The sequence below is a fragment of the Salmo trutta genome, chromosome 7, assembly GCF_901001165.1.
Source record: "Salmo trutta chromosome 7, fSalTru1.1, whole genome shotgun sequence".
NCBI classification, from domain to species: domain Eukaryota; kingdom Metazoa; phylum Chordata; class Actinopteri; order Salmoniformes; family Salmonidae; genus Salmo; species Salmo trutta.
The window spans coordinates 26,260,017-26,279,349 of record NC_042963.1 but is presented as its reverse complement, the minus strand read 5'-3'; the positions used below and the strand labels follow the sequence as shown (position 1 = coordinate 26,279,349).

At 40.9% G+C, this 19,333-nt stretch overlaps 1 protein-coding gene across 1 annotated transcript in view; it reads right to left on the bottom strand.

Annotated features, from left to right (window-relative positions):
• Nucleotides 1-19,333, bottom strand: part of brsk2a (BR serine/threonine kinase 2a) — a 506,659-nt gene that overhangs the window by 42,336 nt on the left and 444,990 nt on the right. Inside the window, exon 13 of the mRNA XM_029758477.1 lies at nt 3,359-3,419. Coding sequence (XP_029614337.1) covers nt 3,359-3,419 — 61 coding nt within the window. The remainder of the gene's footprint in view (nt 1-3,358; nt 3,420-19,333) is intronic.

The window sequence follows — 19,333 nt, the reverse complement described above, 5'->3', positions numbered from 1 at the left end:
AAACAAGGACATTTCTAAGTGACCCCAAACTTTTGAACGCTAGTCTATATTTGGGTGCAAAGTCACAAAGGGCTTTAAAAACCAATAAAGCAATTAAAGAATATCTGAAACTAACAGGCAACCAATGCGGGGACTATATGTGTGCTCTCCTTCTGGTCTAATGAAGCCTGCTAGTAATCAGAGTATGCATTCCATTTACCAGATGCTCTTATCCAGAGGGATTTATGGGAGCAATTAGGGTTAAGGGCCTTGCTCCCCTTTATAATCCAAATTCTTGAAACCGTTTTTTAAACAGCTCAATGACTTCCTTAGTAAAAATAGTATTTTTTTTATTTGATTGTTGCAACAGCATTAATGGTTACATTTAATTTGGTATGTGTCAGTGTGTGTGTGTGTGTGTGTGTGTGTGTGTGTGTGTAGGCCTTCTCGTGCTAATCTATTTTCATTAGTGTGGGTCTATATTGAACAACTCTATCTTCACTCACTCCTTGTGTCCTGGGAAACCCTTGCCTTACAGCCCAATAGGAACTTGAGCAAAAGCCTTGAAAAGCCTTTACATGGAATCACTTCATGAAACCAGTATGCCAGTTTAATGCTGGATTTCAGGAATCAATTTTCCTTTCAGATCACCCTGAGAGGCTGTGTGTGTGCTTGCTAACATGTTTGTGTGTGTGTGTGTGTGCGCACATGTGCATGTGTGTGTGTGTGTGTGGCGCAAGCAGCTCATCCTGGTAGTCTGGCTAATCTTCTAGCCCCAGTCTAGTTGGACGAAAAGGCCACAAGCCTTCTCCTTGTGCTAATCAGGAAAAACTGGGATTTTGTATTTTTCAGAATTGCCTGAGCTGGATTTCTACGTGTCTCAGTTCCATGGAGAACAGAAGACAGGATAATAACAGAATAACCTTGACAGAAAAGAGAGAGGGGCTTTAAGAAGAAAATAGTAACGTTTGGTTATCTTTAGTGTGTGGGTGTGTATGCATGCAAGTGTGCATGTGGCTCCATGCAGGGGGCCCTAGGGGATTTATCTCAACTTGGTGGGAGAGAGCAGGCCTCACACAAAGCCTAATGGAGTGAATGGTAAGCCATAGAGCTAAACTCAGTGACACAGCTCTCTGTTAACCTAAATGTCCATCTTGAATCTTGATTATGAAATTACATTTAGTATTGTGTGAAAAGACTTCACGTCATATGCAAATACTGCAAACACTTTACGTCAAAATAATCAAAAACTTTATGGAAATATCTATGTTTATCCAAAAAGAGACATAACTATTTTTTCTTTGCTATTGCCCTTTGGCATCGTTTATTTATTTTCAATCGGGAGATACAGTGGCTTGCGAAAGTATTCACCCCCCTTGGCATTTTTCCTATTTTGTTGCCTTACAACGTGGAATTAAAATATATTTTTGGGGGGTTTGCATCATTTGATTTACACAACATGCCTACCACTTTGAAGATGCAAAATATTTTTTATTGTGAAACAAAGAAGAAATAAGACAAAAAAAACTGAAAACTTGAGCGTGCATCACTATTCACCCTCCCAAAGTCAATACTTTGTAGTGCCACCTTTTGCAGCAATTACAGCTGCAAGTCTCTTAGGGTATGTCTGTATAGGCTTGGCACATCTAGCCACTGGGATTTTTGCCCATTCTCCAAGGCAAAACTGCTCCAGCTCCCTCAAGTTGGATGGGTTCCGCTGGTGTACAGCAATCTTTAATGCCCTCCTTGCCTGGTCCGTGAGTCTTGGCAAGTTTGTTGTGGTGCCATATTCTTTCAATTTTTTAATAATGAATTTAATGGTGCTCCGTGGGATGTTCAAAGTTTAGGATATTTTTTTTTATAACCCAACCCTGATCTGTACTTCTCCACAACTTTGTCCTTGACCTGTTTGGAGAGCTCCTTGGTCTTCATGGTGCCGCTTGCTAGGTGGTGTTGCAGACTCTGGGGCCTTTCAGAACAGGTATATGCATGTGACAGATCATGTGTGCAATCTAACTAATTATGTGACTTCTGAAGGTAATTGGTTGCACCAGATCTTATTTAGGGGCTTCATAGCAAAGGTGGTGAATACATATGCACGCACCACTTTTCCGCTTTTTATACGTTTTGGAAACAAGTTTTTTTTTTTTTCATTTCACTTCACCAATTTGGACTATTTTGTGTCTGTCCATGACATGAAATCCAAATAAAAACCTATTTAAATTACAGGTTGTAATGCAACAAAATAGGAAAAACGCCAAGGGGGATGATTACTTTTGCAAGGCACTGTAGGTGAGAGGGAACTAGTACAGGAAGTGAGTGGCGTAGGGTTGCAATGGGGGCTGGAAACTTTACCAGCAAACTACCAGGTATTTGGTAACTTTTTAAAATATTTTTATCAGATGACATCAAGTGGCTTTTTTGGGGTCTTCAGATTATCACAGGTGTCTGTAATTATCTCTGGCCCTCTGTGTGGCCTTATCACATATACAAATACATAAATAATATTTAAATAATATATAAATACATATTTATTATTATATATATTTATTATGTATTATATATAAATAATATATTAAATAATAAAATAGAATGATGAAGTTATAAAACATTATCCTAAATAAAATCTATAAATTTAATGAATACCATTGGTGTTTAATGAGGATTTCAGCATTAAATATCCCCAACAAAGATAATGTACACACTTTTTTTCATTTTACGATGTCAATTATGTCTTTATTGTAAATGTTTTGCTGCCAAATTGGTGGCAGTTGTGAAAAAAGTAAATAGTTGGAAGAGTTGCAGAGTTAATTTAAAAATAATGCAATGTTTGTAATTTTCATTAATTAGGCAATTTTTTCTAGAACCATCCACTAGAAATTCATGGACAATTTATACACAGATATATATATATTTATACTATATAGGAATACATTCTTTAAAGTTATTTGTGTAAATTACCAAAGTTACCGTAGATTGTCATAAGATCTCGGGAACGTTGGTAAATCGAACCCCTGCCACCTGAGACATAATGTGGTCCAGGGGCTGCAGCACTACCACTAGACCATCCTCTGGCACATGCATTAATAGGGACACTATCATTTTTCTTCTATGTTGTATGACTAATGCCTAAGTAATTCCAGTGTAGATCCTGTATTTGTTTCAGGCCAAGCTCCTATCCTCAGTTATCCTGGTCAGGAACATCTAGCTACGCTAACTGTGTTTGTCTCATGTGATGACATAAAAACAAATACCAATCAAGGCGTAGACAGGCAGCAGGTTTAAGGGTGGCCTGTGTGATGCCTGAGGGAAAACACAGGGGTCCTGATAAAAGGGGGTGAGATGGGGGCTTGGGGGGAGATTGGGGAGAGGTACTTACCCGTGGGCTGCTGAGAGGGCTAGTGGAGAGACCGGAAGATGCTCCACTTATGGACCTTGACCTGTGGAAGACACACACATGCACGAACACGCAGACACACGCAGACACGCACACACACACACACACACACACACACACACACACACATCAAATTCTCAGTGTTAAGAGAGAAAGAAACATGTAAAACTACAGCGTTTGAGGTGAGAGGGTAAGGAGTTGGCAAAAGCATTACATGAGACTAACCACTACAGCTAGGATGCTACAAAGTCCTCTAGAAGCATTGAGCTATTCAAACAGGTTCACACCAGGACATTCATAGGTTACATTGAATGTGAACTTCACTCTAACCTAACATTCAAATTTTGACATCAATTAGACATTTGCAGAAAAACATTCCCCACATATCTTGAGTTTTATTATTAGTGTGCTTTCCGAAAACAAAAACACTCTAGAAATCTGACATTTATCTCAAATGTATCCCCTATGTGTTTGCCGTTTGACCGATCAAACAAATCAAAGCAGTTTTTAATATTTTTTCTCTCTGTGGCAGTGAAAAGTTTCCTGGGGCACATGAAGTAAAGCTCATCTATTCATTTGGTTTCTATTTGTCTTGTTTTTGTTATTCCAAAAATTCCAGCAGATGACATCAATAACCTGTGCTCCAAAATGAACAATCACAGGACAATCTGTCTCCATCACACACAACTATATCAACTCCCAGACAGCACAGGTGTTCATGTTCTGTCAGAAGAATGTCTCTTTTATTTTGTTTTCCTCCCTCTTTTTCGCTCTTATGATTTGATATCTCACTCATTTGTTTTTCTCCCACTATCTATCTCGCTCTATTCCTTTCCACCCTCTCCTTTTTCTAATTTTCCTCACCTTCCCTCCTTTTCAGCCTCATCAGTTAGTTTAGACATAAATCTACACAGCACAGGTAGGATCAAGGGTTGTGGAGGGGAGAAGACATTTCCAATGGAACTTTTTGACATTGGAGGACTGGAGCTGAACCAAAGAAATGAAGGAAAGGGAGACTGCTGGGTCTTCAGATCCTCAAAAGGTTCTACAGCTGCACAATTGAGTGCATCCTGACTGGTATCGTCACTGCCTGGTATGGCAACTACTCGGCCTTCGACCGCAAGGCACTACAAAGAGTAGTGTGTACGGCCCAGTACATCACAGGGGCCAAACTTCTTGCCATCCAGGACCTCTATGCCAGGCGGTGTCAGAGTAAGGCTATAAAAATGGTCAAAGACTCCAGCCACCCTAGTCATAAACTGTTCTCTCTGCAACAGCACCACAAGCGGTACCAGAGCGCCAAATTAAGGTCCAAAAGGCTTCTTAACAGCTTCTACCCCCAAGTCATAAGACTACTGAACATCTAACCAAATGGCTACTCAGACTATTTCCTTCTTTTTACACTGCTGCTACTCTCTGTTATTATCTATGCATAATTCACTTTAATAACGCTACCTACATGCATTACCTCGATTAACCGGTGCCCCGCACATTGTATCGGTGCTCCCTGTATATAGCCTCGCTTTTGTTATTTTACTGCTGCTCTTAATTCTTTTTTACTGTTATTTCTTATTTTCTTAGGTATTTTTCTTAAAACTGCATTGTTGGTTAAGGGCTTGTAAGTAAGCATTTCATTGTAAGGTCTTCACCTGTTGTATTCGGCGCATGTGACAAATATTTGATTTGATTTTCTCAGACATATCGTCGCTCAGGGAAGTCTTCATAGTAAAAATGCTCTTTTAGGTTTAAAGGTTTAGGGTTTGGTGTTAAGGTTAGGTTTAACAGTTCAGAAAAAAAATGATTTTGAATGGGAATACATTTTTACTCCCCAAAAAGTCCTGACAAGTAACAAAAACATAGCCGTGTGTGTGTGCGTGTGCGTGTGTAGTGGTGAGCTGGCGGGACTACGGTCAGAAGAACCCTACCTCCCCCTCATACTGGCTAGGGTGCATGATGGTGTAGTAAAGTAGAGAGAAAAGCCAGAGAACACTTACACACACACAAACATGATGAACTTTGGTGAATAATACTAAACACTGTTGACTAAAATAACAGAGAAAAATGAAAGGTATCCTAAGAGCCATCAGTGAAGAAAAAAAATAACATCACCCACGTATTATGTTCGTTTATGTACTTGAATGTGTGTGCGTGTTTAGTTTTACCATTCTTGTAGGGACCAGAAGTCCTCACAAGGAAAAAGCCTATTTTAGGCTTAGGAGTTAGTGTTAGAATTAAGGTTAGGAGTTAAGGTTAGTATTAAGATGAAGGTTTGGGTTAGTGTTACGGTTAAGGTTAGGTTGAAGGTAAGGAGTTAAATAAAATAGGATTTTGAATGGGAATCAATTGTTTGGTTCTCTCTGCTACCGCACGGCAAGCGATACCGGAGCGTCAAGTCTAGGCTCAAGAGGCTTCTAAACAGCTTCTACCCCCCAAGCCATAAGACTACTGAACATCTAATCAAATGGTTACTCAGACTATTTGCATTGCCCCCCCCACCCCCTTCTTTTTACACTGATGCTACTCTGTTATTATCTATGCATAAGTCACTTTAATAGCTCTACCCACATGTATATATTACCTTGACATTGACTCTATACCGGTACCCCCTGTACATAGCCTCGCTATCGTTAAAACAAACATTTGTGTGTGCCTGAGTGTATTTCTGTGCATGAGTGGGTGGGGATGAGACCTTGTCAATTAAGATGCCCTTTTCTGCTTGTAGCGGTATTTATTAGAGAGGGGTAAAGATAAAGATTTTGTTGGGGCGCCAGGCAGGTATTAACCATGCCGAAAGGAAAAGAGTAGAATAGAGAGTACCACTACCAGACCCACACATATCAGCAGAAGAGACTGCCTAGAGTGTAGCCTGTTTACCAGATAGCCAGTGGAGAGAAAAGAGAATACACACCCTATAAAACCCACGTCACAGCACAGGGGTAACCCCACCAAGAATACCTCATACAATAATAATAATAAATGGCAGAGCAATTGAACAGCAACTTCATAGAAACAACTTACAAGAAAGAACCCAGTCATCAACAGAGGATTTGCAATAATCTGTATTATCTTCCAGTGGAGGAGTGCAGAGGGTATGAATGTGGGGGGTGTTCATAGACAAAACAAAGGCCTTAAAAATGTCCACAATCTTCTCGGCCACATGTCATTAGTACACCCCACCTCAATACAGCTCAAATAACAATCCATAACTTGCAAGCAACCTCCCTTTTAACGAAAATGTCAACCCAAATACTTCTAGCAGGGCAATAATAGTTCAGCTCCAATGAACATCAATGGGAAGTGCAGTTGAAAAATAGAAAGTCTGTTGCAGGGTAAAGCACTGGAACGAGAGGGAAGAGAAAGAGAACAAGAGAGATCTTAGCTGTGGTCTTTAGGCTTGCAGTTGTCTTGTCTGACCGTCCGATGGCGTGTATGTCAAAGCTTCGCAACAATGTTGCTACTAATCAGGTGCGGTCCCAAACGATAACAACCACGACCTAGAGGGGTCACACCGATGATTGAGTTAAATACTTTATAAACTACACACGCTGAAAATAAATAAGGACATCTGCAGCATAGCACACACAATCAAACTGTTGCGCCAATCAAGAGCCACTCCCCAGAGAGCTGAAAGAGCGGTCTTTATTTCCTCCTTCCTTACTGCTGATGCGCTCTTAAAGTCGCAGCGCACGGTGAAGGCTCCATGCAGGATTTCGCCACACTCCTCCCCCCATGAAAAAAACAAAGCCTGTAGAAACAGATAGGATGCAGGCTTTGAGAGGTTCATGTTCCTGCTACACAAAACCAGGGAAGTCCTCATCATCAGAGTCCTCCACGAAGAGGTCCTGCAGGTGTTGCTTTTGCCTGCGATCCAGCCCTTCTGCCATAGGGTAGCAAGGCTTTAGGTCAACAACATGCACCGTCTTCCCCAGTGTCCTCCAAACAGACCAAGTAGTTCACTGGTCCCAACTGCTGCACCACACGGTATGGACCTTTCCATCTCGAAGCCAGCTTGGCAGTGAACTTCTTAGACGCCTTTGACAGATGATGTGAACGTACCCAGACACGAGACTTGGGTGGGAAACACCTGTCTCGTCTATGTTTGTCATAGTTTCTCAGCTGTCGTTGTTTGGCTTGGATTTTGCTGACCTCCACTCTGGCTAGCAAGGTGGAAATTCAGGAAGATGCTGATCCCACCTTGTGTGCTGATCCCCCACAAATGAAGCAATCATCCCCTTCAGGGTTCGGTTTACCCTCTCGGTCAGGTTGGTCTGAGGATGGTAGGCTGTGGTCAACTTGGCAATTACACCCCAGTAGGTACAGAGCTCTTTGTAGATTCCTGATATGAACTGCGGACCTCGGTCAGAGAGGATTTGGTCTGGAATCCCGAATCTGGTAAAGACCTCCCTTTGCAGAATTAGAGCAATGGCTGATGCAGTGGCTTTGCGGACAGGAAACAACTCCACCCAGTGTGTGTAGAAGTCCACTACCACCAATAAAAAATAATTCCGAGTCTCCCGGCTGGGAGGAAAAGGTCCCATGAGGTCAATTCCCAACATTTCATTTGGATGGTTCACCACGGTCTGCTGCATTTTCCCGGCAGGTCTGCCAATGTCTGGTTTGTATTTCTGGCAGACTTCACACTTCTGTACAAACTTCCGGGTATCAACCCACATGCCTGGCCATTAAACCACCTCTGTAGTCTTCGGTAAGTCTTAAAAACTCCAAGATGGCCACTCATGGGATTGGCATGGTATACTTGGATTTTCTGGTCACTCAATGTAGAGGAAATGAAGACGCAGTAATTGGTGCTGTGTATTCCATCTCCTCTTGGAGTTTTTTGAGGGCCTCTTGCATCAGTGTGTAGGTTGCTCCTGTGTCAACTATGGCCTTCCCTCTCCAGTTCCTAACAGTCAGAGGAACCAATAGTTGTTGCGGAATAGGAATAAGACCGCTAGTTGTGCTGTCTAAAGGCTTCATAGTGGGCATTAAGGCTGACCCAATTGTATGCAAGCCACTATGCCTGTCCAGACTGCCGGTCTTCTGTCCTTTCTGACCTTTTCCTGAGTCCTGACGCTGGCCATAGAGGGGGCAAGAACCTGGAGGATATTGGACTTTACACCTCCAACACATCACTGGACTTTTGTCTTGGGCACAAATAGCTGAGACGGCTTAGCCCCAGGAGAGTTATGGGTATACTGGGATGAGGGAACAGGGTTTTTAGTTTGGAGGTGGTGCTTCCAGTCCTTCTCAAACTGAGTCCCAAGACATACCAGATCATCCACATTCTGCACACGTTCTCGAAATTGACTAGCAAGGCGGGGAACCATGTTCTTAAGAATGAGTTTGACCATCTCCTGCTCAGTAATGTCAGCCTTCCATCTCCTACAAAGAACTTGATGGGAGAAGGCCAGTTGTATTGCTTCTTTAATCACCTCAAGAGTTTTCATCTGTGCTAACATAAATGCAAAAGAGTTTTCTAATGATCAATTAGCCTTTTAAAATGATAAACTTGGATTAGCTAACACAACGTGCCATTGGAACACAGGAGTGATGGTTGCTGATAATGGGCCTCTTTACGCCTATGTAGATATTCCAGAAAATCTGCCATTTCCAGCTACAATAGTCATTTACAACATTAACAATGTCTACACTGTATTTCTGATCAATTTGATGTTATTTTAATGGACCAAAAAATATGCTTTACTTTCAAAAACAAGGACATTTCTAAGTGAATACAAACTTTTGAACAGTAGTGTAGTTGACAGCTTTTGAACATATTTGGAAGCTATACATGGTTTATGTTCCTGTTATAAACAATGGAGTAATGCAACCTTATATTTTGGGTTATGATAGGGTAAGAAAGTTACGCTATGCTCGAAACATTTATAAGGTATAGTATTAAAAAGGGTCAATCTGTGATTGCTTCATACATTTTTTTACTTTTCAATTATTTACACACACCCATTGATTCTTGAAGTCAAGAGCTTTGTCCTATTGTCATTCCCAATCAGAACCAAAAATATTTACTTGATCAACTCAATTGTTTATAAACAATGTCATAAAAAAAAAAAAGTTAGCCTCTGAACATGGTCCACATTTTTATTTTGTTTACAGAGTGCTTATGAATTTGAGAGTGGTAACATTTCTCCACCCCGAATTCTTCAGATTTTGACCAAAACAGTGGTGGGTGTGGCTTTGTTGTTTGAACTGCAGATTGCCCCTTTAAGAACCAATTTGTATACATTAAGATTAGGATCATTGCACAGATTACCTAATGGCAGATATGCATCTTACATGAAAAAAATAAGCTTACGTTAACAAGTACATTAATTGGGTAAACGTACTCTAAGAGTATGCATTAGGCTGTTTGAGAGGTTTGAATCCTAATCAACCCATCCAATGTGAGTACATCTGTTGTTGAAGTACAGTAGATCAATAAAGCTACAGTACTCTAGTAGTGTCACGACTTCCGCCGAAGTCAGCTCCTCTCCTTGTTCGGGCGGCATTCAGCGGTCGACGGCTTTCTAGCCGCTCCATTTTTCATGTATCCATTTGTTTTGTCTTGTTCCCTGCACACCTGGTTTTCATTCCCCAATCAATCTACATGTATTTATTCCTCTGTTCCCCGTCATGTCTTTGTGAAAGATTGTTTGTGTTACGTGTTTATTGTTGACGCGCCAGACTGGTTTGTTTTTTCCATGGTAATTTTCACGAAGATGTTTATTGTTAAACATAATTCTTGTGACTGTTTTGCGCGTTTTGCACTTTTGCCTCAATAAAGTGTGCGCCTGTTCACAGATCTCGGCTCTCCTGCACCTGACTTCGCTACCAGTATGCACACACCTGACAAGTAGTAGTCAAGTTGCTTATGCTGAAATGCCTTGTTAGTGCTAAGGTCAAATTAGCTTAGAATTTCCTGTCTTTTTTGGCTTCAGACAAATGCTAATATTTCACTTAAAACATAGTTTTGTGTTAATTTCCATGTTTTTTTTGTGGAAGGTCTGATAATAGCACATAACCTGCCACCAAAAGTATTACTGTGCACTATAACAATTTGAAATGGAATGAAACAACATGGATGTCAATGGCAGCCTAAAGTGGTTGGTTTTCAAAATGGTACAGCTCTTAGTCGTTAGTAGGGCTCTTTCTTTATTTTCTTAGTAGTACATGATTAGGTTGAGTTTTTCTTAATGTTTTTTTTTTATTCATTTAGTCTGTAAACTGTGACAGACTACACACTCCAGTACAGTAGGTGATGGCATGCACCTCTAACGTTTCTTTACGGACCACCATAATATCTTAGAAGAAGTTCAGGAGCAGTTTTTCATAATATGCGAGTGATAATATTGTAGTACGGATGACGCCTGACCTGGAATGGGAAGCTAACTAAAGTTGGCTAGCTTTTATAAAAGCCTGACTAGATCTAGCTTGCTTCATAGTATACCACTCTGGTTGCACACATTGAGTCACACACTGCAACACACACACCAACCCCCATTCCCTTGTATCTCTCTCCATTAGTCTAATGTCTGGGATGCCAGTGAGATGTTCAACTAGGAGACGTAAGGAGTCAACTCCACCTATGGCTTCCTCTCCAAGTACACGTGAGTATTCTCCACTCAGCTCTTCAATGTCTCCTCAATGTCTTATGCAGTATTTTCCTCGACATGTACACCATTACCAACCAGAATACCTGTATATATACTGGTTACTTAGTGATAATACCATGTCAATTTTCTCTCTTTCCCATCTACAGAGCATGCGGAAAGTATTCAGACCCCTTCACTTTTCCCTCATCAATCTACACACAATAGCCCATAATGACAAAGCAATAACAGTTTTTTAGAAATGTTTGCTAATTTATAATTTAAAAAAACTGAAATATCACATTTACATAAGTATTCAGACCCTTTGCTCAGTACTTTGTTGAAGCTCCTTCGGCAGTGATTACAGCCTTGAGTCTTCTTGGGTATGAGGATACTAGCTTGGCACAACTGTATTTGGGGAGTTTCTCCCATTCTTCTCTGCAGATCCTCTCAAGCTCTGTCAGGTTGGCTGGGGAGTGTCGCTGCAAAGCAATTTTCAGGTCTCTCCAGAGATGTTCGATCGCGTTCAATTCCAGGCTCTGGCTGGGCCACTTAAGGACATTCAGAGACTTGTCCCGAAGCCACTTCTGTGTTATTTTGGCTGTGTGCTTAGGGTCGTTGTTCTGTTGGAAGGTGAACCTTCGCCCCAGTCTGAGGTCCTGAGCTCTCTGAACCAGGTTGTCATCAAGGATCTCTCTGTACTTTGCTCTGTTCTTCTTTCCCTCGATCCTGACTAGTCTCCCAGTCCCTGATGCTGCCATCACCATGATTCACTGTAGGGATGGTTCCAGGTTTCCTCCAGACGTGACTCTTGGCTTTCAGACCAGAGTTCAATCTTGGTTTCACCAGACCAGAGAATCTTGTTTCTTGTGGTCTGAGTCCTTTGGACACCTTTTGGTAAAATCCAAGCAGGATGTCATGTGCCTTTTACTGAGGAGTGTCTTCTGTCTGGCCACTCTACCATAAGGCCTGAATGGTGGAGTGCTGCAGAGATGGTTGTCCTTTTGGAAGGTTCTCCCATCTCCACAGAGGAACTCTGGAGCTCTGTCAGCGTGACCATCGGGTTCTTGGTCACCTTCCTGACCAAGGCCCTTCTCCTCGATTGCTCAGTTTAGCCGGCAGCCAGCTCTAGGAAGTCTTGGGGATTCCAAACTTCTTCTATTTAAGAATGACGGAGGCCACTGTGTTCTTGGGGACCTTCAATAAAGCAGAAATGTTTTGGTACCCTTCCCCAGATCTGTGCCTCGACACAATCCTGTTTCAGAGTTCAACGGACAATTTCTTCGACCTCATGGCTTGGTTTTTCCTCTGACATGCAATGTCAACTGTGGGACCTTATATGGACAGGTGTAAGCCTTTCCAAATCATGTCAAATAAATTGAATTTACCACAGGCGGACTCCAATCAAGTTGTAAAAACATCTCAAGGATTATCATTGGAAACAGGATGCACCTGTGCTCAATTTTCATTCTCATAGCAAAGTGTCTGAATACGTATATACATAAGTTATGTCCTTTATTTGTTTTACATTTTCAAACATTTCTAAAAAACAGTTTTTGCTTTGTCATTATGGGGTAATGTATGTAGATTGAAGAGGAAAATGTTTTTTTTTAATACATTTTAGAATAAGGCTGTAACGTAACAAAATGTGGAAAAAGTCAAGGGGTCTGAGTACTCTCCGAGTGTACTGTATAAAAATTATCATAAAATAACCAACCAACATTAACTCTTGAACCATTCAAGCTAGACAGACCAAACCAACTTTTTCATGTTCAGGCTATTCTAACTTCAAATTCATAAACTTTTTGTTTTGTTCCCCAAAACCAAAAATGTTGCTCAAACAGAAGAGGGGACTAAAAAAGAGACCCTGATCAACAACCAAAACTAAACAAGTGAGGTTTTAGGAGGGGTTCTGAAAGACACTTTGGGGATTTCCAAAGAAAGTTCACTATGAACAAAACCCACACCAAACTTAAAAACAGAAAGCAAACTAAGAATGTGGAGCAAAACAAAATCAGGGAAATCAGATAAAGGATTGTTTGTCTAGAAAGAAAAATATGGAGAGATAAAAAAAAGGTGCTAACCCTACACGTCTATCTAGACAACTGGAGCACTGGTATAGTGTGGAGATGTGTTGGGTCATTGTCCTGTTGAAAAACAAATGATAGTCCCACTAAGCACAAACCAGAAGGAATAGCATATCACTCTTAAGTGTGCCTTGAATTCTAAATAAATCACAGACAGTGTCACCAGCAAAGCACCCCCACACCATCACACCTCTTCCTTCATGCTTCACAGTGGGAACCTCACATGCAGAGATCATCCGAAACCAAAAATCTCAAATTTGGACTCATCAGACCAAAGGACAGGTTTCCACCGGTCTAATGTTCATTGCTTGTGTTTCTTGGCCCAAGCTAGTCTCTTCTTATTATTGGTGTCCTTTAGTAGTGGTTTCTTTGCAGCAATTCGACCATGAAGGCCTGATTCACGTAGTCTACTCTGAACAGTTGATGTTGAGATGTGTCTGTTACTAGAACTCTGTGAAGCATTTTTTTGGTCTGGAATCTGAGGTGCAGTTAACTCTAATGAATTTATCCTCTACAGCAGAGGTAACTCTGGGTCTTCCTTTCCTGTGGCGGTCCTCTAGAGAGCCAGTTTCATCTTAGCGCATGATGGTTTTTGCGAGTGCACTTGAAGAAACTTAAACTTCTTGAAATTTTCCAGATTCCAGATTCAATGTCTTAAAAAGTAATGACTGTCATTTCTCTTCGCTTATTTTAGCGTTTCTTGCCATAATATGGACTTGGTCTTTGACCAAATAGGACTATCATCTGTATGCCACCCCTAGATTGTCACAACACAACTGATTAGCTGAAATGCGTTAAAAGGAAATAAATTCCACAAATTAACAGGCACATCTGTTAATTGAAATGCATTCCAGGTGACTACCTCATGGAGCTAGAGACACCAAACCAAATTTCACATGTTTAGGCTAAGGTTAAAATGTGTATCAACTATAATTATATAAATGTGCAAACATTTGCATAAAATAAATCACTAACACTAATTATTAAACTGTTCAAGCTAGAGATATTAAAACAATTTCCTCATGTTTAGGCTATCATAACTTTAATTCTTAAAAACGTTTACCAACTATAATTCCATAAATTAATTATAATAATACACATTTGCATAAAATAACCAACCCACAGTAACTCTTGACCCATTCAAGATAGAGACACCAAACCAACTTTTTCATGTTCATGCTATCCTACGTTCAAATTCTGAAAACCTTTCATTTACTATAAACATATTAAATTGCACACATATGCATAAAATAACCCTCCAACAGTAACTCTTGAACCATTCAAGCAAGAGACTCCAAAGCAACTTTCTCATGTTCAGGCTATCCTAAAAAAATGTATTAACTGTGCACAAATCTGCATAAAGTAAATCACCAACAGTAACTCTTAAACCCTTTAAGCTAAAGTTACTAAACCAACTTCCTAATTTTCAGTCTATCCTAACTTCAAATTCGAAAACACTTTTATCAACTATAACTATAAAAACGAGCATAAATTTGCATAAAATGACTCACAACCAGTAACTCTTGAACTATTCAAGCTAGAGACACCAAACCAACTACCACATGTTCAGGTTATCTTAACTTCCAATTCTTAAAAACATTGATCATATCTAAGTATTACAATTGCATAAAATAACTCACCAACAGTAACTCTTGAACCGTTCAAGCTAGAGACACCAAATCAACTTTCTCATGTTCAGTCTAGCAACTTCAAATTCTTAAAAACTTTGATCAACTATAATTATATACAACTGCATAAATTAGCATAACATAACTCACCAACATTAACTCTTGAAACGTTCAAGCTCAGATAAAAACAACTTTCACATTTTCAGACTATCCTAACTTCAGTCAATGTCAACTATATACATTTGCATAAAATAACTCACCAACAGTAACTCTTGAACCATTCAAGCTAGAGACACCAAACCAACTTTTTCATGTTCATTATATCCCATGTTCAAATTCTGCAAACCTTTGATCAACTATAACCATATACAGTGGCTTGCGAAAGTATTCACCCCCTTGGCATTTTTCTTATTTTGTTGCCTTACAACCTGGAATTAAAATAGATTTTTTTGGGGGGGGTTGTATCATTTGATTTACACAACATGCCTACCACTTTGAAGATGCAAAATATTTTTTATTGTGAATTTTTTGGGGGAAATAAGACAAAAATACAAAAAACTTGAGCGTGCATGACTATTCACCCCCCCAAAGTCAATACTTTGTTAGAGCCATGTTCTCGGGGTGTTGGGTTTGCGCCAGATATAACGTTTTCTTTGATGGCCAAAAACCTCAATTTTTGTTTCATCTGACCAGACTTTCTTAAGTTTGAGGAGTCTCCCACATGCCTTTTGACGAACACCAAACGTGTTTGCTTATTTTTTTCTTTAAGCAATGGCTTTTTTTCTGACCTCTCTTCCGTAAAGCCCAGCTCTGTGGAGTGTACGGCTTAAAGTGGTCCTATGGACAGATACTTCAATCTTCGCTGTGAGGCTTTGCAACTCCTTAAGGGTTATCTTTGGTCTCGTTGTTGCCTCTCTGATTAATGCCCTCCTTGCCTGGGGAGAGCTCCTTGGTCTTCAAGGTGTCGCTTGCTTGGCGGTGCCCCTTGCTTTGTGGTGTTGCATTCGGGGCCTTTCAGAACAGGTGTATACTGAGATCATGTGACAGATCATGTGACACGTAGATTGCACACAGGTGGAAATTATTTAACTAATTATGTGACTTCTGACGGTAATTGGTTGCACCAGATCTTATTTAGGGGCTTCATAGAAAAGGGGGTGAATACATATGCACGTACCACTTTTCTGTTGTTTACTCTTTAGAATTTTTTGAAATACGTTTTTTTGGGGGGGGGGCACACAATGCAAATAGTCCGGGTAGCAATTTGATTACCTGTTCAGGAGTCTTATGGCTTGGGGGTAAAAACTTGCCATGCAGTAGTAGAGAGAACAGTCTATGACTGGGGTGGCTGGGGTCTTTGACAATTTATAGGGCCTTCCTCTGACACCACCTGGTGTAGAGGTCCTGGATGGCAGACAGCTTAGCCCCAGTGATGTACTGGGCCGTTCGCACTACCCTCTGTAGTGCCTTGCGGTTGGAGGCCGAGCAATTGCCGTACCAGGCAGTGATGCAACCAGTCAGGATGCTCTCAATGTTGCAGCTGTAGAACCTTTTGAGGATCTGAGGACCCATGCCAAATCTTTTTAGTTTCCTGAGAGGGAATAGGCTTTGTCGTGCCCTCTTCACAACTGTCTTGGTGTGTTTGGACCACTCTAGTTTGTTGGTGATGTGGACACCAAGGAACTTGAAGCTCTCAACCTACTCCACTACAGCCCCATCGATGAGAATGGGGGCGTGCTCAGTCCTCCTTTTCCTGCAGTCCACAATCATCTCCTTAGTCTTGGTTACGTTGAGGGATAGGTTGTTATTCTGGCACCACCCGGCCAGGTCTCTGACCTCCTCCCTATAGGCTGTCTCGTCGTTGTCGGTGATCAGGCCAACCACTGTTGTGTCGTCTACAAACTTAATGATGGTGTTGGAGTCGTGCCTGGCCATGCAGTCGTGGGTGAACAGGGAGTACAGGAGGGGACTGAGCACGCATCTCTGGGGGCTCCAGTGTTGAGGATTAGCGTGGCAGATGTGTTGCTTCCTACCCTTACTACCTGGGGGCAGCCCGTCAGGAAGTCCAGGATTCAGTTGCAGAGGGAGGTGTTTAATTCCAGGATCCTTAGCTTAGTGATGAGCTTTGAGGGTACTATGGTGTTGAACGCTGAGATGTAGTCAATGAATAGCATTCATAATACTCAGGCTGTCCAGGTGTTACATCCACTTCTGTACAAAATGATTTCCTGTTTGTGTGTGTGTGTGTGTGTGTGTTTGTCGGGGGTAAAAAAGCATTCTGTAGCTAACCAATCATCTGTCATTTCCCAAATGGAAACAAAGGGCCCCTGTATGGAGAGCTAGAGCTTATACTGGAGAAAGAATGTGTGTGTGGCTGGGGTTTGTACTGATACCTTGTCTGGGAAACTCCTCAAGTCCAAACTTTTCCCATACACTCTGTGGAGGTGTGTGTGTGTATATGTATGTATGTGACAAATCACTGCATCTGAGGTCCATCCAACACATCCACAGGGGTGCAGTGGTGCACTGTGGGGGATGGAATGAGTACAAGAGGTTCTGGGAAGGGGGCATGGAGTCTTCAAAAACACAACGGAACCAAAGTAAATGGCCAGTGGTAATAGGACCAAAGGAGGTCTGAGACAAGGGGGTTCCAAATATTGAGGGCTGTGTTTGTTTGTTTGTGTCTGTCTGTCGGCCTGTCTGTCTGTCTGTGTACGTGTGCATGTGAGAGTTCGAGTTTAGGGGACTTGGGACCTCAAGGAAAATGGGAAAAGAGTCTTCTAGCTACCCTTTCTCTGTCTCATTCTCTCCTTATCTAGCTCTTTTTTCTCCATGACTCTGACACGGAGTGAACGCTAATAATCACTATTCACCCCAACAAACCTCCAAATGAACCAAGACATGGGTCATGTTCATTCGGCACCAAATGGAAGAAAACTTACAGAAACACTGAGGTGGATTTGTCCAACCAATAAGAAAAGTATGTTTTCATTCTCCTCTGCAAAATGTTGCTAAGCATTTAAAACATTGTGTGCCCTAATGAACAAGACCCAGGTCTATTTGTGCTTGATGATACAGGTTTTTTTATTTGTGGTTACTTGTGTGTATATTTATATTAAGGGCACTTTAACATCAGTCCAACACACTCAATCGCCTCCCCAGAGCAATGTTATACATAAGAAATGGCGGAACGAAACAAAAAAAACATACATTTATATATTACAGGGATGGATTTTCCCCCATATTATTAACAAGGGAGATGTACCTGTCCATAGTTGTTTATTAGGAAAGGGAATTGTACTTATAATCTCATGTTAAATAACAAACAACAATTTTGTCTGTCATTGTTTCTTGTCGCTTCACTTTCCGCCTAACCTTGCTGCATCCCCTTCCCTTTTCAAAAGGACCACAATGGAAATGAGCTTTTAAGCTATATTGTGTTATCCTTGAGGATTTAAAAAAAAATGTATGTGGAGGCATCACCGGCTGAAGTGCCCTTATGTATTTTTTTAAATGGTGTAATAAATTCAATCAATCAACCTCTCCTCAATTTCTCCTCGCACACCTTCAGGATTAAGATGAAGCTGTGTTTTTGTTCTGAGATTTTTCAGCCCATTCTCCTTTATTATATACAAGATGAATTGGTCATTCATGTAAGAAAAATATATCCAGACCATATTATAATATGTACCATATTATCTGCATGGTACAGCTACTTCAAATCATGTATTCCAAATCTACTCAAACATAATTCACAAAAGCTGAAAAATTATGATTCCCATTGCTGTGAAGATACAGTTTTGCCATCATTCTGTTGTGGAATTAATACATTTTATGACGTTTTATGATAAGATTTGACCCCTATGTGTCTTACAATATTTGTCAATAAAAAAGAAAGAAAACAAGTTGTACGATTTTGGGGAACCAAACTAGACATAATGACATAATGCTGGACAGTGACTGGGGTTTACATGTTTCGTCTATGTAGCTTGAGTTAAAATGCATTCCATTCCAAAATACTTATCTTTCCCTTCCGTCAGTGTACACCCCGAGATTGGCTTGTCATAATATATGTTTCAAAGCCAGTCTTCTTTCTAACACACTCTGATGTAAAGTTCTCCTGATTCTCAAAACTGTCGATAAAACTTTGCTGCTGGGGAGAGATAAGGTTACGTTCACACACACGCACGCACACGTTTGTGCACAAACTAACAAACACACACCTCCCCCAGCAGAGAATACTGTTCAATCAAGGATATGAGAAAAAGCACAACACATAGATAAACCATAAACCCACACTGACTTCTCTCACCAACATCCTTCTCCCAATACACAGCTCAGCTTAGCTTCAGCCCTGTAATGCGTGCCATAAGGGGAGAAGGATGTACAGCTAGGGAGAGGGGTTACATCTATAAACAAATCAGCTTTGGGGCTGGTTTTGAAATCAAATGTTTTATTTATTTTCTATTTTACTAGTCGAGTAAGTTAGGAACAAATTCTTATTTACAATGACGGCCTACCCCAGCCAAACCCTAACCCAGACAACACTGGGCCAATTGTGCACTGCCCTATGGGACTCCCAATCCCAGCTGGTTGTGATACAGCCTGGAATTGAACCAGGGTCTGTAGTTACACCTCTAGCACAGAGATGCAGTT